This window comes from Pollicipes pollicipes, unplaced genomic scaffold (assembly GCF_011947565.3).
Source record: "Pollicipes pollicipes isolate AB1234 unplaced genomic scaffold, Ppol_2.1 Scaffold_4295;HRSCAF=5057_pilon_pilon_pilon, whole genome shotgun sequence".
Lineage (NCBI taxonomy): Eukaryota > Metazoa > Arthropoda > Thecostraca > Pollicipedomorpha > Pollicipedidae > Pollicipes > Pollicipes pollicipes.
In genome coordinates this window covers 12865844-12891341 of record NW_023596461.1, presented here as the reverse complement: position 1 = coordinate 12891341, position 25498 = coordinate 12865844, and the positions used below count along the sequence as shown (strand labels likewise).

The 25498-nt window shown below is 58.5% G+C and overlaps 2 protein-coding genes across 7 annotated transcripts in view; both read right to left on the bottom strand.

The window, feature by feature from the left end:
- Positions 1–25498, bottom strand: part of LOC119096215 (growth factor receptor-bound protein 14-like) — a 135128-nt gene that overhangs the window by 12896 nt on the left and 96734 nt on the right. The gene's annotated exons all lie outside the window — the stretch shown is intronic.
- LOC119096217 (growth factor receptor-bound protein 10) overlaps positions 1–25498 on the bottom strand; it is a gene marked incomplete at its 5' end in the record, with an annotated part of 48429 nt that overhangs the window by 6485 nt on the left and 16446 nt on the right. Inside the window, 4 exon segments of the mRNA XM_037219021.1 lie at positions 8324–8410; positions 8824–8904; positions 19093–19217; positions 23743–23902. Coding sequence (XP_037074916.1) covers positions 8324–8410; positions 8824–8904; positions 19093–19217; positions 23743–23902 — 453 coding nt within the window.

Genomic DNA, 25498 nt, shown 5'->3' with positions numbered 1-25498 from the left:
CTGCCGAGCTCCAAGCCAGCTCTGTCGAGCTCCCAGCCAGCTCTGTCGAGCTCCCAGCCAGCTCTGTCGAGCTCCAAGCCAGTTCTGTCGAGCTCCAAGCCAGCTCTGTCGAGCTCCAAGCCAGCTCTGTCGAGCTCCAAGCCAGGTCTGCCGAACCCCAAGCCAGGTCTGTCGAGCTCAAAGCGTCGACTAAAGAGCGTGATGAACGCAAAATGAGTACTCCGTCAAGCCCTAGTCTGACAGACATTTGTCAAATAATATACTGGAGAGGACATTGCCAGCTTTTAGGCCTAGGTTACAGTTAACGCGCAATCAAGAGTCAAAAATATACGATGAAAAGACCGCATTTTCTTTCTCTAGCTACCCATCATTCCAGATCCAGCGTCATTAAATATTAGCACGCAAAATTAAGCAATGCGCATGTGTTAGGCCGCCCGACTCATTCTGGGCCTTGCATTTTCAGAAGCTATGCTAGACGTCACATGGGCGAGTTCAGGACACATGCCCAGTCACCATGTCATCATGAGCCCATGATTGATATGATACATGAGCCCAGCCCCCTGTGCGCGTCCTGGGCGCGTTTTCGTTTGATGCCAGATGTTGCCAAAAGGCTCAACGTACGTTTGCAGTAGAACTACGCGCCTGGAGAACGTGGAAAGGGAGGGGAGGAGGAGGGGAGGTGCCATCCCCCAGTTCCAACATCGATAAAAAGCGATCGATTAGGAAGCTATTACCTACTCATGAGACATCTTCCACATCCAAGATATCGCGCGCATCGGAAAGCAATGTAGCCGTGCCTGCAATATCTTAACCGTGTGTGGTCCGGTGCCCAAAACAGTGGCAGGCACACATGACGCTCCGTCTGGTGGCCGGCGAGTGAGCTCAGCGCTGGAGCTGACGCCCGACGGCGGCGACGGCGGCGACGGTCACCGTGGCCCGCCGCCGGCACCGCCGCCGTCACCGCCGGGAGGTGACTCAGTTCTGGGTTACTGCGCAGCACGCGCTGGCCGTCCGGCCGCGCGTCGTCGGCTGGTCTCCGTTCTCTTCCCAGCGCTGTCTGCACCCTCCCGGCTCGCGGCTCGCCGGCGCGCGCTTTCGCCGTCGGGCACGCTGGGCGCGAACATAACGGAGGCACCACTCTTGCCGTTCCTGACCTGTGACTGTCGGTGTAACCCTCATATCAAGCCGACAGAATGACAGCGCATCATCTGAAAGATGAGAGCCTGAGAATTTTGATTTATTCCTTTTGCAGGAGTGTCCCAACACTTAGCGCTGATCAACGTAGGACTTTTCCAGAAAAAAAATAAACCAAAAAAGTTCCGCATATGGCAGCTCCCTCGGCCGAAATAAGAACAAACATGGAGTGAATGCCGTGCACACACATTAGAAATCAATCCACGAGAGCCGAGACGTGTACAAAATACATGATGACACAAGTCTTGGAGTGCCCCGAGGATTAAGGTCCTTCGTCGCCATGTTTGCATCGATGCGACACTATTCCGTAATTACTGGCGACAATGCGAGTCGACACAAAGCCTCTTTTTGGTCGGCCTGTGCATGCAGGCGGCCCGAGGACCCGGTTTTCCGCGTCACGTGCGACGCTCGCCCGCGCAGCCAGGCATGGACCTCGGAGTTTCCAGTTCCGCATAGACCCACGACCACAACCGCCCCCATCGGAGACTGCAACGTGACTGGCCACATCATGCATCATTAGTTTCTCCCTGGGCACCACGATGCTGCGCCTGATAAGCCCACGCAGTGACCACCACGACTCAGCCACGCTCCATCCGGGCCGCGGCTTATCTGCGTCGAGCCCGCCGCGGACCAAGCCTCACACAGTCCATCAGAACCCTCGGCTCTAGCCCCCCCCCCCCCCCCCCCCCCACCACCATCACCACACACCGTAACGGTGGCGTGCCGCCTCAGATTGGGATGATGAGCTGGCCGTCGAGGAAAAGCCACTATTGGCTAGCTAAAGGCCGGCACCGCCGGAACAAGAACAGCTGAGAAGTAGCCTCCGGCAAGCGCACCAGAACTGGTCACACAAGTCACGATTTGATGAGACATGAGTTCTCGCTGCTGACATGAGTACTTGCAGGTGCGATGAAATGCACCTGCAAAGCTGGAGCGATCCTTGTCTTAGAGCTGGGCATAGTTTTTTCCCGCTTGTGCGAAGACTGCAGCGAACGAAGAGGCCCCGAAAATCGCCTGGAAATGAGGCCCAGCGCCTCAAACATCGCGCAGAATTGGGGTGACGTGTGATGCTTCAGTCGCGTGTGAAATTGCCTTGCTTGCTTGGGTCTGCTAGCACCATTGGAGCAGCAAGCTGAGAGCATGACTTGGTACGTGCACCATCGCAAGCTTGGTTCGTCAATCGTCGCAACGTTCGCGCCATTACACGCACGGATGCACTCTAGCAATTAAAACCCTCCCTAATGCCACGCTTGGAGCATCTGTCTTGCAAACGAGTGGAGATCGAGCAACGCCACAGTGCCATTCTATTACAAAGTATACCGGAATGTCCATGTTCGATGTGACGCGACAAAGGAATGACATAAGGCTTAAAACATGGCGATTAGACCCATATAACGACGACATCAAGCCAGCATGAAGCAAACACCCCTCAAGCATTTCAGCACGACACGCGCTGCCTGAATCCACGAATCCAGCAGTGAAGAGCACCCAGAGGGTACCGCATAAGTCTAACGCACCACCAGTTCCTGTCTCTGCACGTTTTTCAGCTCAGTCCCAGTCCCAGTTCTCAGTCTCAGTCTCACAGGCACCGGTTCGCGGTTGAACGTCACGCGACGCCTCGCGGGGGTGCAGCTACCCAGAGGGCCCCCCTTATGACGTCACGGGAGCGGGGCCCTGCCGGGACTCTGAGCCGGTCTGTGACGCAGACGCAGCGGCCGCGGCGGCGGCCGCGCCTCCGGCTGGCCCACACTCCGCTCATTCGCCAGCGGTTGCCGTGTGGGTGTGTCCCAGGAGTTTCACGTCTCGTAAGAAATGATACACTTACCTATAACTCTAAGAATGCAACGATTAAATTCTGTGCAAAATTTCACTACGATTGAGGCATGGGATAGTAGGCAATAAAATGTTGACCCACTTCCTTTGAATTCTGAGAAGATAGCGAATGTCATGTCTTACATGCCGTGCCGAATGTCATCGCAGTTGAGGAATCGGATAGTGCACAAGCTATGGTGAGCTCCGGCTACAAAAGTGATACATAGAAGAGTATTCATGTGCTGGCGTCCGGGGCCATGTGCCCCCCATCAAATACACTGCATAGTTAGTGTAAGCGTTAATAATTAATAAGCTCTCACAATTAAATATTCGGGGGGACACTTGGGGAAGAGCGGGGTAAATTATGTCATATACATATATATATATATATATATATATATATATATATATATATATATATATATATATATATAGCGCCGGCAGCCGCCCCTAAGGCGCCACGGGCCGCGTCATCAGCAACAGGGCCCTCCGTTTCCGCAAGCTGTGCACATTTTCCCAGGTGTTCGGGTCGTTGCGTGTCGAAGACTACAGCGTCCATCACCACTCAGCATGATATTAGAGGCGCGCTAATCTGCTAAGGAGTGCGGATGTTACGTTCACGAGGCTCCTTAATGTCATATTCTATAACGAGCGATGCACATATTTTTAATAATTAGTTTACGCCACCCATATTTGCCACGTTGTTGAACAGGTCAAACGCAATTTGTGCCAAGGCACCTCAGGATGAAGGATTGGAGTACCATCCTCTAACAGACACATGGAAAGGCAAAGGTCGGAGTACCTGTTGTCCGGGGCAGCATGCTGAACTGTGTCCCCACAGGAGGTTTACGGCGAACACCGCGACAGCGGCAGAGAGCAAGCCGGGACAGGACCAATACACCCGGAATCAATGAAACTTTAGCAGGCTCGTCTTGGCGCTGGACGTAAAACGACCACGGCCTGGACAGGGGTGGACAGCATTAGTATTGGCTTTCTCGCTCACACCGTAAACATTATTCTCACTTCTTGACCAATGTGGCCGACCGGGACTGCAGCAACTCTATAAAACAGTGCATCACTATAAAGAAATATCAGATCGCCTAACCTATGCTACATGTCCACTCTGTCATATCTGCATACCAATCAGCACATGCCATGCTATATATAGCTCGCTAAACAAAGCTATTTCGGACCGCGCGCGGCCCGCGCCGGCCAAACGAGACAACGCCTGACGTTTAACGAGCGTCGATGACACACGGTCGCAATTCAAAGGCTGGTTTGTACCTGGGCGGGCGGCGCCGTCTGCTCCCGCCGAGGGTGTGGCGGCCGCGTGCCACGCCCCGTCTCTGCCGCGCGGCGCGGCGGGGCGGAGCCGTCCGGCCGCGCCGCCCGGGACCCGCTGTTCCGAGGCCCGAGTAGCGGTCCCGGGCTCAGCCGGCGCGTCATGGCGTCGGGCCGGCCGGCCTCTGGGGCCCCGGCCCGCACCCGGAATCCTGCCGCCTCTGGGCCCGGGCACCCGGACTCCTGCCGCCTCTCTTGTGGGCAGGTGCACCCGGAGACTCCTGCCGCCTCTGGGGCCCACGGTCACACCTGGAATTGAGCGGCTTCTGGGGTCCCGGCCGCACGCGGACTCGAGGCCGCCTCTGGGGCCCCCGGCCCGCACCTGGAATCGAGCGGCTTCTGGGGCCCCGGCCGCACGCGGACTCGGTGCCGCCTCTGGGGCCCCGGCCGCACCTGGAATCGAGCGGCTTCTGGGGCCCCGGCCGCACGCGGACTCGTGCCGCCTCTGGGGCCCCGGCCGCACCTGGAATCGAGCGGCTTCTGGGGCCCCGGCCGCACGCGGACTCGTGCCGCCTCTGGGGCCCCGGCCGCACCTGGAACCGAGCGGCTTCTGGGGCCCCGGCCGCACGCGGACTCCTGCCGCGTCGGCCACCTCCGGCCGTCGCGAGCCTCGATGCGACACGGGACCGGCCCGGGCCGCGCGCGCGCGAGCCGAGCCGAGCCGAGCCGAGCCGGCGCCGGCCGCACCAGGCACGGCAGCCCCACGCTACGTGCGGCATCCACCAGCCTATCTGAAATTCCACCAGCAGGCGCGAGGAGATTTTATCCTGGCAATGAAAGGCTAGGCGCGGCGGCTGTAGCTGCGGCGCCGATAGCGCGCGGCCTCCAGGGCACCGTTCGGCGTCCGGCGCGCGCCCCGTCATCTGCCGGGTGCCGGCGTCGGAGCCGGGGCCACTGCACGGCTCGGACGAGGCTGGGTTCGAAGGCCGCTGGCTCTGCGACGCCGCGAGCCATCGGCGAAAGCCCAGCCCATTACGCATGGCCGTGATCAATCAAATTTCCCACCGCGCCAAAATATAGCCTCGTCTGTAGGGCGGCGCGCCGCCGGCGGGCCAGCTCCACTGACCCCTGACCCCGGCGACGGGGTCCGACGGTGACGTCCCACGCGGACGGAACGTGACGTCACCGCCGGCGCAGCGGGCGTCTGAGCGGGACAGACGCGCCAGGCGCGCGCGCCAAACGGCGCTCGCGTCCGGCCGACCCCGACCGGGCCCCACTCACGGCGCGCTGGGCGGCGTCCGCCGGCGGCCACCGCCCCTCCCCGTGCCACCGCCGCAGGCGGACCGGCCGCGGCCGGCCGTGCTGGTCGCCGGGGGATGAGGCGTCCACGCCGCTAGCACTAGCCACGCCAGCGACGAGAAGTCCAGAGGAAGCGCCGAGTGTCACACCGATGCGGACGATCGCGCAGGTCGCGCGAAAACACGACATGGGCAGCAAAACATCGCTGTTTAAAAAGCCCATCGCGACTGGCGTCCGAGGGCTGAACTTTCGCATTGTGTTTTACATTGACGGCGGAAGAAGTCCCAATCTCCCTCTCGGCCGCCGGGCTGGCCTCTTCATGGAAAGTTTCTATAAATATGTCCTGAATCTGCCGTCATGTTTTGTGGAATACCAACGGATCATACGGCAAATGATCCCTGCGCGGATCTCAGATCAAACGGCATATGATCCCTGCGCAGATTTTGCCATCTCGTCATGGTGGATATTGATATGCAGCCCCTGTACCAAGCTCAGCACAAAATAGTGTTTTATTTTTTAGTTGGAAGGTCTATGAACGTTACGATTCAGCAGACAGCGACAAAAGCAGAAGGTGCAAGAAGAAGGAGGGACCATAAGAACCATGACATGACCTGACAGGTCCACCACGGCATGACCTGACAGGTCCACCATGGCATGACCTGACAGGTCCACCATGGCATGACCTGACAGGTCCACCACGCCTTACGCTCCTTTTTGTCCGTGCTTACGATGTACCAGTTAACTGAGAAGTCAGCATGCAACATTGGAATGGGGCCTAAACACACGCTATGTTTTGCAACGAGTGCTGCGAATCGTCACCGAGCTAATAACGAAGTAGAAATTTGAGCTCTACAGAAAAACTGATTCAAGGATTAAGCTTACTAGGTAAGAACAAGCAGGCGATAAGAAGACTAAGACGAGCATGGGCAAGTATTTGTACAGATCACCTGATAGGTCATCAACTTGAGCGCGTCAGCACATGTGGCAATAGCTCCACACAGCAGAGTGAGCGCACCAACAGGGCCAGCTCATACAACCGGATGTAAGGTCGCAGAATGCGACCAGACACTGCGGACATCATTTCAGAGTTCCGGTCCGAACCGGCGAGAACCGGCGAGAACTGGATCGAGCAATCAATACCGTGCGGAGCTTGGTATGATCGAGAAACTCAGGTGTCAAACATCAGTGGCTCGTGGTCAGTGGCACACAACCAGTGGAAGATCACTTTGCAACCAGCCCGCGTGCCGAAAACTGCAATGACGTCACACTTGAATGGCAAAATTTCGGTCTCATAACCGAAACATTGAGAGCTTTAAAATCGCTGCTGCTGTACTTGGTTTCCGTTCAATTCGCGCAACAGTAAAATCGAAAGAAAACGTGACTTCTTGCAAAAAGGGCTGTGACCACAACCCTACCGCCGATAGATCTTGGAACACGGCTGGCATGCTGAGGGAAGTACCAATCACGCCACGGCACAGAGCCACTCACAGACCTCAACCAAAGCAGTGGGCATGGCCTTCGCCGCCTATGCAACGTACTTATCGGTAATGCTACCCATCAACGTCGTCGCCCATTCCAGCACGCGCAACGCGTATCCCATCCAGTCATTTTGTGGGACCTCCCTACTGCTTAGGTCACTGGGTCGACCCGGCCACCTGCGCCGGTGGCGGCGTCAGCTGGGGATGTGGCAGCCACAGATGCACGGCCCCGCCCCCGCCGACGGGCCACCTGGCGCAGGGCGGGGGCGGGGCGGGCCGGCCGACGGCACCCTCCCACGCACAGCTGCGTCGCCGCCGGCCGGCCCGCCCAGCCCCGCCCGGCGGCGGCAGCGTCCCAAGTCAGGCGGCACGGCGCACACGCCGGCGAGGCTTCTAAAGGTGTAGATGCTTGCTGGAGGAAACAATAACCTCCACCCATAGGGCTTCAGGACAGGCTGCACCAAGCAGTGACACTGGTGTCAAAGCTATGCTCCAGGGAATTCGGCCAAGTGTTCTATAAAAATGTCTGCCGCTCTCCTCCGCTCCGCTGCCAAAGAGCCCATTTGGGCCTATCCTGTAAATCCATACTCCGTGATGCGTTGTTAGAACGGCTCGTAGGCATGTAACCGATCCCTGCCCGCCACCACTGGTATGTAGCAACTCCTATCCGCTATTTGTGAGAGGGATACCAAATGATAAGCGGGATCTCACTATGGGCACCGGTACTCCTGGCCTCGATATCATACACCGAAGCAACGGTCCGGCACCGGTCAGCCCCCCCCCCCCCCCCCCCCCCCGTCCGCTCGGTCCCAGATACCGTGTCCGCTTCGCGACTCAGACCGCAGAGCGAGACCTGACGCACGGCTGAGCTCTTCTGCGGCCGTTTCCGGGAGTCACACCTCCAGCGCCGGCACTGGGAGGTGATCTCGGGACAGCGGACCGCTCCTCCAACACCGGCGCTGAGAGGTGGTCCGGAGACAGCACGCCCCTTCTCTGAGCCCAGCGCTTCCAGCGCCGGCGCTGGGAGGTGGTCCCGGCACAGCGTACCGCCTCTCTGTGTCCCGCGCCTCTAGCGCCGTCGCTGGGAGGTGGTTTGGAGACAGAGAACCGCCCCTCTGAACCCCTCTAACGAGCAGAGCCACAGCTCTGCGGTCCCAACTCGCGCGGACTGCGCCGTGACGGCAGACAGAGCGCGCCGCGCGGCAGGGATGGCTGTGACACGCGGGCCGGCGTCACGCACTGGCGCTGAGCAAGCCCACCTGCAGCGCGATGATCCGGGCCAAACTCGTGGTGCTGGGCGAGCTCTTGCCGTTCGGCAGCTCGATCATGTTGTCCGGGAAAAATTGCTGAAACAAGAGGATACAAGTCAGCAGTAGGCTTCAGGTTTGTTGTTCATTGGATCGTCGGGAAGAGAAAACCCGACGTCATTTCAGGGACGGCAAACATATAAAAACAGGCGAAGGAAAATTATAGCTTTGTTGACTTTTTGAGAGTTCGATCCGAATCTTTCGGATTGCTGAATTTTGGGACGTGCTCACGCTAAGCAGTGCTTGTTCAGCGAGCCCTAAGCTCAACCATCCGATCGCGCAATTCCAGTTCAACGGCAGAATTGGGTGGCGAAAGTTTAACGGGCCGCAATGTTCGGCACGGTCCGTCTCACCCTCTGACGTCACCTGACATTTAGCGCGGCCGCTGCCACCGGCCGCAGGCCATACCTGTCCAGAACAAGTAGCGAGCGCTAAAAGCCACTCGAACTCACCCCGCCACGGGCGGATGAACCAGAAGGCAGACGTTCTACCCATCTGAGCCAACGGGACGGAATTCCGTCGTGTTCCTTTTCCTGTATCGCCATACCATTACTGAGTATTAATATCAAGCTTCTACATAGCTGGGGGTGGGGGGGGGGGACGAAACTAACCCCATCCTCCCGCACACACCACTTCCGTGCGCGCTGTGCATGTCGCCAGTCGACGTCGCAAAACGGCAAGCATTGGCAGGCGGCGTACTAGCTTAAAAATGCTCCTCTTCTGCGAAAACGACAAATTATGGCCTACGTGCACCACGACCCGTCTTTGAGATGTGCCAGCGAAACAACGGGCTTATCAGTGAAGTACAAAATTATGCGGCAGACATGACACCGGGACTGAGAATTTCGTGAGGAAAGAGAGCGACTGATATGGGCCGGGAGGCGAGTGGCAATGCGACGTGCTTCCAGCCCCGGTCATGGCCGTGCTACGTACTGTCATGAACACCTGCCTAGCAGATGTCGTACCCTTGCTCAGAGCATAGACATATAGCTTAACGTATAACACGCACGCGCCGCATACAGAGCAACAACGCTTGCCGCTTACACTGTAGAAAATCATAAGAAGAGGATACGCAAGGAGGGACGGCCCTGTCCGTACGTGTGGCGACCGGCAGCCCACGCGCCGCATCGCGCGCGCTGGGGGGGGGGGGGGGGCGACGGGGACGGGTGGATGACCAGGCAAAACGCGCTCTGCATGGGCGGCCTGCCTTCTGCAGACTGGCCTTGGCTCCACAGCCGTTCGCGCCGGCCTGGCATTTCCGCCCGGCCGCCGCCATTCCGTATGGGTTGCGCGGGCACAGGAGAGACGGGAGCAGACAGGGCCGATGGGCAAACGCGGGCCAGCCGGCGGCGGGCAGACGCGGGCCAACCAGCGGTGGGCACACGCGGGGGCCAGCCAGCGGCGGGCGCGCGGGTCAGCCGGCGGTGGGCAGGCCGCCCACCGGCCGTGCCTAGACGGGCCGAGCTCCAGCTGGCCGCGACGACTCGCGGGCCAGCAGCCAGCACCAGCGGGAGGCACACCCACGCTGGCCGTGAATATTCCGGGCGAGCGGCCAGCGCCGGCGCCCTTCAGACGGACGGCTGCCGGGGCACCTGGCGGGGTAGCCCGAGCTTGGGGCGCAGCGCAGGAGCTGCCTACAATCGGTCCACAACGACAGGCAGGGCAGGCGCACCGTTCAGCGACGCAAGAGACCCCGGAGGCGGAATGGCCGCACCGACTCCTCGAAAAGCAGCCCACTGACCTGGAGGCTGAGTGGTGACTAGCCGCAATGAACACCGGTTGGCCGTCGGGTACCGACCACCAGACGCCCGGGCGGTTTAGTAGCGACTCCGGGTGAAGGATCTCCTGTTCGCTGCGTCCTGGACGACGCCACATCGCGCCGTGCGTAACAACATCCCGTGCTCCTCCCCCTCCCCCCGCACCGGCCAGCTGCTCTCTCGACAGCTGTTCAGCTGACGGCCCGGCCACGGCCAGGGGGACGTCCGCCGGACGCTCGGATTGAATTGCCGCTCGCTCGGATCCAGACGTCCCAGCACACCTCAATATCGGCCAGGGGAACGTCCGCCCGACTTGGATCGCCGCTCGCTCAGATGCGGACGTCTCTGCACACCTCGCTGTCGGCCAGCCGGCACTAGGACGGCTGGTCTGGCGGTGGCGGCGCCCAGCCGGACGGACGCATCGGCAGCCGAGCGTCCGGACAGGGGGCATCGGCAGCCGAGCGTCACGACAGGGAGGCATCGGCAGCCGAGCGTCCGGACAGGGACGCATCGGCAGCCGAACGTCCGTGGCAGGGACGCATCGGCAGCCGAGCGTCCGGACAGGGACGCATCGGCAGCCGAGCGTCCGGACAGGGGGCATCGGCAGCCGAGCGTCCGGACAGGGACGCATCGGCAGCCGAGCGTCCGGACAGGGAGGCATCGGCAGCCGAGTGTCTGGACAAGGACGCATCGGCAGCCGAGCGTCCGGACAGGGACGCATCGGCAGCCGAGTGTCTGGACAAGGACGCATCGGCAGCCGAGCGTCCGGACAGGGGCACGGCGCCTCATGTCGTCACCGGCATGCACGCATTGAACACCGAACACCGAACACCGAACACCTAGCACGAGCACAGCTGCCCGTCTGGCTCAGCGACCAGACATACAGGCTGCTTGAGTGTTGCCGTCAGAGCCAGGCTTGGGGTTATGTGCCTTCGATTATTTGATCTTCATGTGCGCGTCAACGTCGTTATTGCATGATATTGCATAGTTTAGAACAGAGATTCACGGACAACGACGTCACCATGACAGCGAACGTCACTAGTGGTCTGCTCACATAGGCGTTTTTCCCCCGTGCGTCAGACGCGCGTCAAAAGCGAGTGACGTCATACAAGTATGACGTACAACGCATACCTGAGGCTGCTTAAATTGACATCCGAGAGAGCTTGATCATCGCAATAAAGGTCATGCCTAAGTTCCGAATGTTCGCTTAAGTCATGCTGAATATCCCGGTGTGCAAGAAAGCTGCAATCGATAAGCGACCGCTAATCGTCAACAAATACCACAGAAATTAGTCATTGAGTTGACATTTAATAACATTCCTAGGGCTTCTCGGGTTATTCTTCTCGAAAAGACAGACTAGGGTGGCCAAACGGGTGATGGGAAAAGAAGGCAAATCATGTGTGTGAGCGACAAAAGGTGTCGGAAACGACGACGACGGTGCAAAACGCTGACGCGGGGAGATGCTCGACTTGCAGCCAATTCAAAGTCAAGGGCTTTAGTACGTACGTCATAAGTTAATAGTACGCGCCACAAAATGCCTGTGTGAACAGATCTTCATAAAACACGATGGGGAAAGAGAGCAGGTCGGGGGTGGAGGGCACTTCACCCACGCACACTTCCCATGAGGGAGCAGCGGCGTCCCACGCGCCACACCTAAACCGAACTGTTCCGACACGCATGTAATACAACTGACCGCTGCGCGCCTGATATGTGACGATTAGGGAGTGGGAGGGTAACATGGGCGCCGGAAACGCCACAGCCTTGGCAGACACCTCCACAATCCTGGCCGACACCTCCACAACCCTGGCAGGCCCCTCTGCAATCCTGGCAGGCACCGCCCCCACCGCTAGGCCTCTCGCGCGCCTACGCGTCAACGCCGGCTGATAAGTCAGGGCCAGCCGCTTCCGCCGGCACGCATTCCACGCGGGTCACGGGGGGGGGGGGGCAGCCGCCCGAGGGCTCGCCTCAGCGGGGCCCGTCTCTCGCTCCGGCCGAGCCGCCGCGGTCACGGCGGCGGCGCCACGGCTCCCGCTGGTGCAGCTCGGCGCCAGCGTCGCTCCGCGTGCGCGGCGAGACTCGTAAGGCGCAGTGCTTCGGCGGCCAGCGAGAAACGTGAGCCCGACGAGCCCGTGCCATGGAGACGAGTCCGTGACACGGACACGGGTCCGGGACATGGAGACGGATCTGGACACGGACACGGGTCTGTGATACAGAGATGGGTCCGGGACACGGAGCCGGATCCGGGCGCGGAGACAGGTCCAGCACACGGAGACAGGTCTGGGACACGGAGAGGAGTACGGAACACGGACACGGGTCCGTGACACGGAGACGGATCTAGGCATGGACACGGGTCTGCGATGCGGACACGGGTACGGGACACGGAGCCGGATCTGGGCACGGAGACAGGTCCAGCACACGGAGACGGGTCTGGGACACGGAGAGGCGTCCGGGACATGGAGACGGGTCCGGGACACGGAGACGGATCCGGGCACGGAGACAGGTCCAGCACACGGAGACGGGTCTGGGACACGGAGAGGAGTCCGGGACACGGAGAGGAGTCCGGGACGCTGAGACGAGTCCCGGACACGGAAGAACATGATCCGGGCGATGACAGGAGGACGGGCTCTTATCAGTCTGGACTTATCAACATGTCGATCACCGCGCGTAGTCGTGGTCAAAATGAGATCTGAACCACGATCCCGCGTGGAATGAGGGAGGACCTCCAGGCGTTGGACCACCCTGTGCGGGACCTGTTTTGGGCCACGTACTACAGATACTAGACACGCTGAGGCTTGACGAACACCGTCACGACACCCCCTGCACCGATCTGATGTGGTTGGAATTATCCACTTCATCGTATGATTTTCACAACACGACAGCCATGGCCAGGTGACACAGATCCGTGGGATAAGCTTGCCGGGATATGGTAGTTTAAACGGCGGACGGCGCGTCATGAATGCAAAACCCCGCGAGCCCGACGTGATAATTTTTATCGCTGATTTTTATCGTTGAAAAACAATGTTGCAGGAATTATGCGGAAATTCTTAGCCAGTCACATTTCAGCCTTAGCAGGCTTTCGCCATCATTCCAATAGTTCGATACGTGATCACCTTTCAACCATAACTGGTCCAAAAGGCCTATAAGAATGTGGGGCAGCATGCAGCCAACCGGAGTCTGAGCGCTCAGACAGTGCGCAGTTTCCCCGAGCCTGAGCGCTCAGAGAGAGCGCAGTCTTCCCGAGTCTGAGAGCTCAGACAGGGCGCTGTTCCCCGGTGTCTAAGCGCCCAGACAATGCGCGGTCTCCCCGAATCTGAGCGTGCAGACAGTGCATGTCTAACGAATGCACGCCTTCATGCTCGAAGACAAGACCAGATTCGAGGTCCTAGCGCCGCTACCGTTCGCTCGCGCTCAACTGCGGCGACTGATTCGCCAGCACGCTGGCGCGCAGAGGCCTGCACCGGCGTTACGTGACCAGTCGAGTTCACGGTCACCATGCTCGTGGGCTCGTGAGCGGCTGGCCCAGACTGCCGAGTCACTGTCGCCTCACACTGCCAAGCTGCCAGGGCTGGGGGCGTTCGGCCCTCAGGCGAAGTCAGCAGAGTTACGGTCGTAATGAGCATGTATTTGTTTTGTTTAGTGAGGCGTTAAACGTAATTGGCAGAAACTGTACGGATTGACAAGACCCTCACCAGGTGGTGTTCAGAATTTTGCTCTGCGAGAATTGCATTGATAACCGAAGTAGCTTCGTCTCCGATGTATTTGCTTCTCCTGCACAGTTCAAATGCATTCGCGATAATGCATGTAAACATGCATTTCTGCATGCGTTCACTTCCGCATTTCTATTATGCTTCACACACGCAAATGTCGAGCTGCTCACACCGCAATATCTACCCAAGCTTCTACCATCTTCCCCACGGTCCACCCCACGGCGGTGATTCCGGTCTCTGGCTGCGTCACTGATCGAGCACTGGTTGCACAATGCGCTGGATTCCAGCAGCTCCTCGGCCTGATCCAGCATTCGATACACGTCGATTCTGGAGACTGCACGGCCCGCCGTCGATTGAGCCGCGGCGCGGCGGCTCGATACGAAGGCAATATCGTCACCGCGTGCGCGGCGTCGATGGACGAGTTGATCCTGCCGTAGTATCCGATCCCCTCCGCAGCCTGAGAATGACGCAGTTCACCTCCTCACCCGCCGGCAGTGCGCAACAGAGTCAGCTTCAGAGAGCGGGGCAGCTGCACGGCTGGCAGTGCAGGTCTGTGGACCGCCGTCCGGCGTCATCGGACGCCGTCAGTGCCGACACCCCACGTCACCGGGCACCGTCGGTGCCGACGTCACCGAATCGCCATCGGCACCCACGCGCGGCACCAGCCAACAGCTATACCCCGGACGTCCAGGGCCGCGTCAGCAGCTGGCGGGGGAGCAGGCCCCTGCCGGCGAGCTCTTCGAAGGATCGTGGCAAGGCGCCTCGGTGCGTCACTTTCCGGACCGGCACGTCCTGAAGCTCGGAGAGATACCGGCTTGCCGGCCATGACATTGCCGCTTCGTACAGCCGCAGGGGACGCATCAGCATCAACAACCTCTGAGATGCTCCGCTTCCATCGCTCACCGTTCAGCTGGTGCCGGCCGCGTGGGAACGGCTCGCAGCATCCGCGCTGGACCGCCCCCCCCCCCCCCCCCTCCAACCCCGCACGTGACAGAACGAGGGGACACACCTCTGCAGGGTGGCCCAGCCCCGACACCCGCCTCCCGTACCGCGCAGGAGACAGGCCGTGTGCCGGCCACGCCCCGGGCCGGCTGCAGCGGCAGCAAAACCTGACCTGTCCCACCCGGTGGCGGCGGCGCGGCGGGCCGGGTCAGGAGGGGCGGCGTCGGGGGGGGGGGGGGGGTGGCGCCGCGCCACCGGTCTGCGCCGCTCCGCCCCGCACGGGCCGCCGCCGCTGTTCCGACTGCAGTCTCCGGGGGGGGGGGGGGGGGGGGGGGGGGGCTGGCCGGACAGTCTGCCCCGCCGGCCAGGCCCCGGGACACCGCTGGAGACTGCGGAATGGCGGGGAGGCTCCAGCCTTCGCCGCTTACGGTGGCGCTGGTGTCACCCCTCGTAAGGATTCAGGGCGAGAGTTTGGGGCATCAGCGAGAGGACGGACATCCTTTTTTAACCTGTCTCTTGACTTTTCCCTTTTCTCTTTGTATTTTCTCATGTCTTTTAACGTGTCTTTTATTTTCTAGTTACTCAGACATTTTCTAGTATTTTCTCATTAATTTTCTCCAAACACCATCTGTCCCATATGTCCCATCAGTCCCATCACACTTGCCTGTTCTATTCTTGGTCTGATCTTTTCTGAGTTCAAATATTTAACCTTTTCCCGGAGTTAAAGGCTTCTCTTTACTCAGGTAATTAGTCTGTCTCGCATCTTTCCCTTTTTAGCTCCGTGCACCACAGCAAAAGGCAACCACTCCATTCAAAACGCCATGTGACTTTCGACACCGTCTCTTTGCAAAAACGTTCACCAGACGCAGCGGCGTTTGAAGCGGGCGGAAGTGTCCTCTCAACACACCGCCGGGATTTCACCAGACCCAACACCGGATATCACCAGACCCATCACCAGATATCCCCAAACCCACCACCGGATTCCACCAGACTGATTGCGGGATTCCACTAGGCCCATCGCCGGATCCCACCAGACCCATCACCGGATCCCACCAGACCCACCACCGGATCCCACCAGACCCGCCGGATCCAACATACCCATCGCTGGATCCCTCCAGACTCATCGCCGGATCCCACCACACCCATCACCGGATTCCACCAGGCCTATCACCGGATCCCACCAGACCCGCCGGATTCCAGCAGGCTCATCGCTGGATCCCACGAGACCCGCCCGATTCCACCAGACCCGTCACCGGATTCCACCAGACCCATCACCGGATCCCACCAGACTGACCCCAACGCCCCCCGCTCGGCGCGACGGCGGCTGGCCGACCTTCACAGCGCACTGCCGGGTCGCGGCCAGCCGGCTGGCGGTGGCCCTGGCCGCGCCGCAGAGCTCGGTCCGGGCCGCTCCGCCAGACGGCATGTCCGCGCGCAGGCCGCTCACCTGCGGCGGCCGTCGGCGGCGCGCCGCTCCGACACCGCGCCCTCTACCGGCGAGCGGGCGGCCAACTGCGTAGGTCGGCCGGGTGGTGGCCCGCGCGCCGCGCGGACACGCATGCCATGGCGCCCGGCGGCGCGCCGCCGGGACCCGGCGCGGAGCCGCGTAGGAGGCGGTCGGTCGGTGGTGCCTTGGAGGTCCGGCTCCGTGATCTGCCCCATTACGTTTCCGCCGACGCCGAACGAAACTGGTCACAATTTGCGCGGGGCCACACCAGCGGCACACCGTCTGCCCGCGCCGCCGGCGTGCCACTGACGTCACCATTCCTGCTCCCGATGGGTAGCAGTTTGTCGCCGTCGCTCGCAATCCAGACGGCGTGTCTGAGCCGTCTGAGAGCCGGTGGGAGGGGGGGGGGGGGGGCGAGGAAGCCAAGCGCCCCAGCCGCCAGCACAGCTCGGTCAGCCTCTGGCGTGTCGGTGTTGGGACAGCCGCGGTGCTGGTCGGGGTGCACGTTCGCACTAGCAATGAGACCGGTGCCGGGGCCGCGTCCAGTCCCTTTCCGCTACTGCAGCCGCAGGCTGGCTCGGTTGCCACCCATCAATCCGGCTACCACAGTGCCTACAGAATCACGGGCTGTCCAAACACTAGTGACGGGCATAATTGCTTCCATATGCAGTCCGGTAACGCACGTGAACGAAGACGTGGAACTTTCTTTCAGATTTGATGAAGGCACTGATTATTCTCTCATGGGTGGAGGGCAAATAAATTAACGAAATGCAACAGGATCAATCAACCGGAATAATCGAGGAAAACTGAGATATAGGAGGCATTCCTTCTTACGCAAAGCTCAACACAAAACATGGTCATAACTACGTCTAAGAAGGAACTTTTGGCACTATTTCTCTTATACCGCACGGGCTGCGGGCGATTGGTCTCGTGCGGTAGCCGGCTGTTTCACCCAACCCTTGGAACATTAGAATCCGACTGACTTCATGCATCTGACGAGTCGTTGCAAACAGCGTTTCGTGCTCTGCTTTACGGGTATCTTATTTAAAAAGATAAAACTTGTGGAGCGCCGGCGGCAGTATACAAAAAATGCGGCAATGTACCGAAAACGCCAGTGTCGAATGTTGTAACCACGAGTCCCATACATACATCGTGCTGCAAGGAACTCAAAATGGGCCACTGCTAACTCGAGATATTTTATCAGCACGTTTTGGTAAATGACAACAAAATGACGAGTCCACATCATCCTAAAAATTGAAAATTCAAAAAAATTGATCTGGAGCAAAAGGGGTAGGTGAAGATCAAATTTATGGAGGGAGGCGGACTGTATTCGTAAGTCCACTAATGTCATACGACAAAACTAAGACAGGGTGCCGCCTCCTCCTTGGATCTACCTCCGCACTCCTCATAGCTTCAAAGACGTCCCCAAACATTACCACGAACACTCACTTCGAGCGTGTCAAGCCTTTTGCGCCGACATGTCCGTTAATTTCAGGTTGAGTATCCTTGCATGTCATGTCTTCATATCATCGTTCGGGCTTCATACTAATCATTCCACTAGAATCCTTAAAGACACAGGTATATGTTCAAAAAAAAAAATGGTCCGGGAAAGCCGCGAAGTTTCATGACATTATCTCGAATGCTTAAGAAACTGCACTAAGAAAATCTTGTTCTCCCTTCACAGGAATGGAGTTAAAGTTCCGAAACACTCGAACGCCTTTGTCCTCTAAATATTGAGAAAGCATCACCCGCGTGACAACAACCTTCCCTGAGAAATTATCAAGAGATGGTATCAGGGAATGCCTCTGATAAGCAACGGAAGCCGAACGCATCGCAAACCAGCTGTCCTGACGTGTGAACAAGACACACCCAATGCCAGCGGATAGTCCACCAGTCTGCAGCCAACATGGGCATGACGCACGGTCGTGAAATTAGACATCCGACCGGTCCAAAATAGTGAGCTTCGGACCCAAACCCCGGCAGTTCCGAGACCTGTTCCGGCGGTAATAGCACCCGATGCCCTGCGAAGTAAATGGAGTTGCCGCGATGACGACCACTCTGAGGGGCAGTCATTTCTCATGATGAGGGGGCGGGGTGGCCGGGAGCGACTATGACCTCGGGTAAGGCTCGGAGCCTAGGGTAGCATTCCTGGAGCTGAGCGAGTGAGGTGGTGGCGAGAACAGGCTGGCGGTAGCGGATTTTCGAGGTAGTTCAGCACACCAGACCGCACACGATCCCTGGGTGGAGCACGCGAGCAGCTTGCCTCGGTCAGGTCCCAGCCACGCGTCAACACCAGATAACGGCTCCGGCGAATCCCCAGAGGCCCCAGACGATGCATGCATTAGAAAGAAGCCTTGGTTTAGTCTAGCCACGTCTATCTGGCCAGGATGGCTTCCGCCGTAGGTCCCCACCACGGGAACTCGCGTGACACCGCGCGAGGTTCTGATATTTCGCTCTGCGCTTCGCGAATCGACGCAAGTTCCCGGATATACGCCCTCAGCCCCAGTCCAACGGAATCTCTGCGCAAATGGCGAGGTTTCTCCAGCAGACACACTTTCTACAGGATTACAGCTCAATATGAGTGACGCTTTGTTTACTTTAAATAGCTTTTCCTCCCCTCCCAATGCAACCTTGGTCTATGTCCCGGTCCCTACTCGAAAGCCTATAAAGAAACTCTGCTTTTGCAGCTGAGGCTGTATTCAGCGCAACTCATCACGACATGAACCACAAAAGCCAAAGTTGCCAGGATATCTAAAAGGGCCGGACTGGCGCCAAGTCAACTCGGCTCATCACGCCCCCATCGGACCGACAGTCACGTTTCCCCAGACCTGGACCGACTGTCACTTGTCACTAGACGAGCCGACTCACCTGGGGATTATGGAAAAACTCGTACTTGGCGAAGTCTTTCTTGAAGTAGAATGACGAGCTGCTGTGCGCCATCCTCATCGAGCGATAGGTGTTCAGCACGTCCTCGTGGTCCTCAACCGTCCTCTCTGGAACCATGGCACGGTACGGTCAGTGGCCGACCTCGGACATCTGGTCCGCAGCTACGTAAGCATTTCGACAGCAGGTGTGCTCGGCGCAACAGATAACCAGGTATTTGTCACGTTTCTTAACAAAGACACCTGACCCATCGGACCCAAAACTAGGAAATGTTCCGCTTATTTATCATTTGAAGATCATTTCGTGCACAGCCTGACGCCGGCCATCACAGCATTCGTTGCGCTTTCGACCGCAACTGGCGCCGGTTCAACTGCCCGTGGCTGAGCTACAAACACCAGCAGCCTCTGCTGCTGGGCGGTACTAGCAGCTGAGCTTGATGCAACGGCCTGTCCCGGAATGGTATGCGATTAAACCGCCCGGAATTAGTGTCATCTGTACTTTTTCAGCCGCACTAAGTGACCGCAGTGAAAATGACCAGGAACAGGACCAGCGAATGACGTCATAGCGTCAGCATGCATGACTTCGACGCATCGACACATCGAAGCGTCGATCCGAGACAGCAGCACGCCAGCTGTATGGACAGCAGGTGGTGTGATACCATCGGTTGTGTAGAGGCGCATGCGGTCCAATCTGGAGCTACTTCTGAGCCCACCGATCTCATGGCTCCGAGCAGTCGGAGCGAGTAGCCATCAGCATGCAGCCCCGAATAGGACTTCTCACGCACCTGCTCACGGTTGGCGAGAATGCACACTTCAACCGGCACGCACCGGTGTTGTGCCCACGCCACGCGTCTGACATTAAATACGCTCAACGCCCCACATTCTGAAGTCGACTTAACAAGGCGTAGCCCGTTGCGGGGGCCGGAGCTAAGACACCCAAGAACATCAGTGATGACCTTTCTTAACGCGAAAATTCTGGTAACGGGAATGCGTAATCCGGAGATGACCTTTCGCGCCACAGCGCCGGTCCGGCCGCCAGAGTCGCCCGCACGCAAGGCGCCTGTCATGTCGCCGCTTGCCACGCGGTAGAGCGCGGCGCGCGCGCCGGTTCGTGGAACGGCGCCGGGCGGGACGCACATCTGCGCAGTTCCCCACCCGCTCGCCGGCCTCGGCGCCGCTGGGGCGCGCCGCCCACTGGCGCAGGCCCGACGCCGGCGACGCTCCCACACCCGAGCCCCGGCAGCGACGGCACCGCTCCGCCGGACGGGAGAGGCACCGACCCGGCACTGATGGCCCGTGTGACCCGGGGAGGGGGAGAGGGTACCGACACGGCGCCGACGGCCCGTATGACCCGGGGAGGAGGCGGTGGGTGGGGGGGGGGGGGGCGGCACCGACACGGTGCCGACGGTCGACGGCTAGTCATCTGCTCGTGCCGCTGTGGTGAAAGTTAGCACCTTCAGGGCGGCCCCGTGGGGCCAGTTACGCCTGACCGACAGAGTCGGCCAGCGATGTGGCAGGGTTTACGCGGTGCGGTGTCGAGCGGCGTGGCACCAACCCGGGAGGGGGAGGGGGGGGGAGAGGGCGGAGTTCGCCGGTCCCCGTTGCGTCACACTTGCGTTTGTCAGAAGGACAGAAATAGACGGCAACGCTCCTGGATACTGCGGCGCAGGGCTCACAACTCAAGGTCGGAAGAAAAAGATGGCGCTTTCAGTGATTCTATATGAGGTTCACAAACGAAGGTTTTCTGGGAGAATCTCATCGTGAGCCCCTGGACAAAATGGGGTTTACTCGCTGGGGAAGGGGTGGGGGGGGGGGGGGGCTCGTGGGTAGTGTCGTGTTCAAGGGGGAGGGATACCCACGGCATGTGCTGGTTTATCCAACTGCATCATATCCAGGTAAATAAATGCCGGCAACTAAAAGAAAAAACAGAATGGAGTCTTCTTTTTATCCAGCGAAGGGTTTCGGTAGCCGAAAACAGGACTTCCTGATGCAAAAGGGGCCTCCTAATCCAGAGCAGCAGGCTTCCGTTTCACGACGGGGCCTCCAAATCTAGCCTCGGGACCTGATTATAGCAAAACAGGGCATGCTGGTTCGGAACCGTGGCCATCTGATGAATGAAAGGGACTTCCAGCTCCAAAAGGGCGCCTCCTGAATACAGAGGATGCTTCCCAACCCAGAACAGGCCTCCTAGTTTATAACGGGGCCTCCCGAGCCAGCAGCGGGGTCTTATTGACACAAGATTGTGGATTCAAATCTAAAGCATGGGCCACTTTATTTATAAAAGTAGCCTCATATTCCAGAAAACGGTCTTCCTTAAGATTGAAAGGGTCTTCTGAGACCGATTTATGCGGAAGGAGTCCACCTAACTGAGCATAACTCCAGCTAAGTTATGTGGCCTCCCTGATCTGGATTTTCGTAAAATAAGAGTGGTTGAAATTTCTTTAAGCTGAGAAAAGGGACAACCTAAAATTATTTAAGGGTGGGGGGGGGGGCACGCCCATACTCTTGCTCGCCCATCCACATCCCCCTGCGGTCTCACCCAGAATGGGAAAAACGAAACCGCAGGCGATATAACTAAACAATAGGACATTTACCCCCATTAGTTCTGCTTCCTTTCCCGTTCGCGATATCACTTATTTGCACCACTCACTCGCTTGTGGTCGATGCGTTACACCGACTGACTTGCTTCTCACCTCTCTCACCCGAGTACATCCCAGTGGCGCTGATGCAAAATGCATTGAAAAACATAGTTTGGAAAAGGGTGGGGTCGTCGTCTAACTTCCGTAGCATAACCACACTGTTCCAAGCTTTATCCAAGTTCTTGGCTGACCTACACCTTTGATGCATGCGGCTGCACACGCGCTAGCGGGAGGAAGTCCCAAAACATCTTTCTTAGTTGTAGCTTTGACAATGCTATTAGCCATTAGAGAAGTAACGTAAATAATAGATCGGCAGTGAAAAAGTAAGGTAACTTAAGATGCCTTAACTGGGTCTGCGATAGTGTAAAACAGCATTTTTGATGCATGGCGCACGGGTTAGTAATGTGAGAAGGGACAAAGTGACAGTTCGCAGCATACATAAATGTTTTTGAACACTGTTATATCGCAAACTAAAGAACGATTCCGTGCCAAATGAAGTGGACAATATCTCTCTCAACAGCTCGAGGGGAGGACCGCGCCAAACTGCCCGAGGTCACCCCAAATTGAAAATGGATCAAGATACACAACGGAAGTGTTATTGCGTGCGTGCCAGAGTTGGCCACAGCCGGTTGGAACAGTTTCTGCCAGCCAGTTTTTACCGGTGAAAACCGGTCGGCAGTAACTAATGGTGGCAAAAACTGGCGGAAACTGGCAGACTCAAGCACTGAGGAGCATGCTGTGAGCAATTGGCGCAGAAGAGAATAGGAGAATAACAAAATAAATTGCACGTTTAGCATACATTGAATGGTAAAGACAAGGGCTGGCTGACACAAATTTCAAGATCTCAAAATTGCAAGGTATCTGAACCTATCAGACAATAAGAATAATGCTCGTCCATCCCTATAAAAAATCCTCGTCATATGATCTTGTACGTACGGGTGAAACCGCAAACCCTGGGCACTTAACAGCAACTTCTACCCAAATCAGGCAAAATATGCCGGCAGAAATTAACGACAATCAAGCCAGTAGGGCTTGCAGTCGACCCCCTCCCCCTCCCCCGTCAACGTCCCAGCGCGGCACCATTGTCTGACGTCATCACTCGGACGGTGTGGCCAGTCGGCTATTGATAACGGCCACCCGCACGTGAGGCGGCCGGCAGCCGCGGCATTTCCGGGGGTCAGCCCGCCCCTGCGAAAGGTCACGTGACCGGAAAGTCGCGGCGCTGCGCCAGGAGGCGTCCGAGGCCGCGCCCAGCTGGCACGGCTCGCTGCGTCGCGAGCCCGCAACGGGCCCGGGGGGGGGGGGGGGGCGGACATTCATGCCAGGCGGACTGGACTCTTACTTGCCCCGCCTTGCGGGTCGTGCCAACTCAGCTGCTGGCATTCGAGGAGAGAAGGACGAGATCCAAGGATGCAGCATAAAACATCGCTACGAATGCGTCTAGTGATGCTCGGGAGCTGTCGAACAGCCTGGTGAACATGCTGAGCTGAGCTGCAAAACGGCGCGACGTTGATAGATACGATATTTGACGATCTCAGTGATCTCAGCATCCAGCGCACGCGCCGGCTCAGCGGATGGTCGTGCTTCAGTTCCTCCACGCATTCGGAGTGAGACGGACTCTGCTGTGCCAGCGCTTCACCAGCCGGGCGGACAGACACTACCGATGGCCGGGCTGTGCCAGCGCTCCATTAGGGAGACAGACAGATACTACCGATGACCGGGCTCTGCCAGCGACCCATCGGGGATACAGACAGACACTACCGATTGCCGGGCTGTGCCAGCGCTCCATCGGGGAGACGGACAGACACTACCGATGGCCGGGCCGTGCCAGCGCCCCATCTGGTAGAGACACCTACCGACGGCTGGGCTCCGCTAGCGCTCCATCGGGGATACAGACAGACACTACCGATGGCCGGGCTCCGCCAGCGCTCCATCGGGGATACAGACAGACACTACCGATGGCCGGGCTCCGCCAGCGCTCCATCGGAAACACCTACCGATGGCCGGGCTCTGCCAGCGCTCCACCAGCGACCAGTTGACGTTCTTGGCCACGTGGTTCTTGAGCGTGAGCAGCTCACACAGGTCACACGTGCGTAGGCCCTCGGCGACGGTGAGCATTTTGCACGTGCCGTCCTCATTGTAGACGACCAGGTCCGTCTGGAAGACAGGGCAGTCGCGGCGTCAGACTGAGAACGTGACGGGCACGGTGACGATGTGGCGGAAACGTCGAGGGTGTGACGGGCAAGATGGCGGTGTCACGGGTGTGGGATGATGTGGTGGACACGGTGACAGTGCCACGGACATGTTGACGGTGTGACGGGGACGGTGACGGTGTGACAGGCACGCAGTGGTGTGACGGACACGGTGGGGACGTGACGAACACGGTGACGGTGTGATGGACACGGTGACGGTGTGACGGATACGGTGACGGTGTGGCGGGTACGTTGGCGGTGTGACGGCCACGGCCCGTCCGGACGTGCGGCGACACGGCACGCGACGAGCGGCGACCCGACGGCTGCACGCCCCTCCCCTCCCCCTGCACGCCGACGGCATTCTAAGTCTGATCCACCGCATTCCAGCGGCGGATTTTCCGTGATGCTTTCCGGTATGGCTCGGCGCGTCACTGGCAGCGGCGTGCGAGGCATTCCCGGACCGGTGCCGGCCGAGAGGGTACCGTAGTCGACTTCGCCACCGCGCCGGCATCAGCACTCGCGCCACAAGCACACTGCTACCGCACACACTTCGGTTCACCGCGTGCAGTAGACTGACGTGGCGAGCCAGCGCGACATTCACGCGTGGTTGGTGAGAACGTACCAGGCGTTATGTTGTCTAGAAAGCGCTCGCGGAGTGGTGACGTACACTGCATGGACAGCGAACTACACCAACAACTAGCAATCATCTTGCGTGCCATTTCGGGAAAGAACTGGAACACCAGACAGCGCTGGAAACGGGGCACGACAACCAGTCTGCGCATGGGAACGAAAGTGTTACCGACGGTGCTCCTGGCGCAGACCGAAGAAGAAGTAAAAAACAGCGTTTGTCCTGCCCGGCCTTGGCCGTGTGTACCAAAACGAGGCCACTTTTTATGGACATTCGCTCGTCCAGCGTACTAGACAGCAGGAAAAAAACGTCTGTTTGCATAAAGTCAGACTCGTATGGTCGATGATCGTACGCAGACGTGAGCGCACCAACAAGGCCTTTCGTGATCAGTTTTTGTCCAATCAGTGAAGTATTTCAAGTACGAGGTGTTCGATAAAATGTTTCGGAGAATATCTCATAAACTAGGAAGCTGCCAAAAATGTCGTTATTTGCAACACTGCTCCCCATGTGACCGCAAAAACAGTACCTGTGCCTGACGATCGCCACAAAAACCATCGCCGTTCTCTCATGTTCGAAGCGGACAGGTTTGGTGCAGAATTACGTCACCAGAAGAAGAGTCGGCAAAGGCCAATTATGGGAGTCCAACCGGCCTGAATCACAGGTGACATCTCCGGTCCGATAACTAAGCTGTCGCGACTCGGCGGCAGCAAAACACAGTCAACAAGCCACTGGCGCATAAGTGCAGCTCGCAAAAAAACGCATGAGACGTTCGACGGCCATGTGTTAAGCGTCCTTGTCGTTCGATGTTTATTCGTGACGCGGGTTCTTCGAAGTCTCGGCCAGGGATGCGTGAGTTCCCACTCGGCTGCCCACACAATGTTCTAACACAAACTGACGCCAGCTTGTTCGACGTAGTTGGACGCAGGCCAGGGA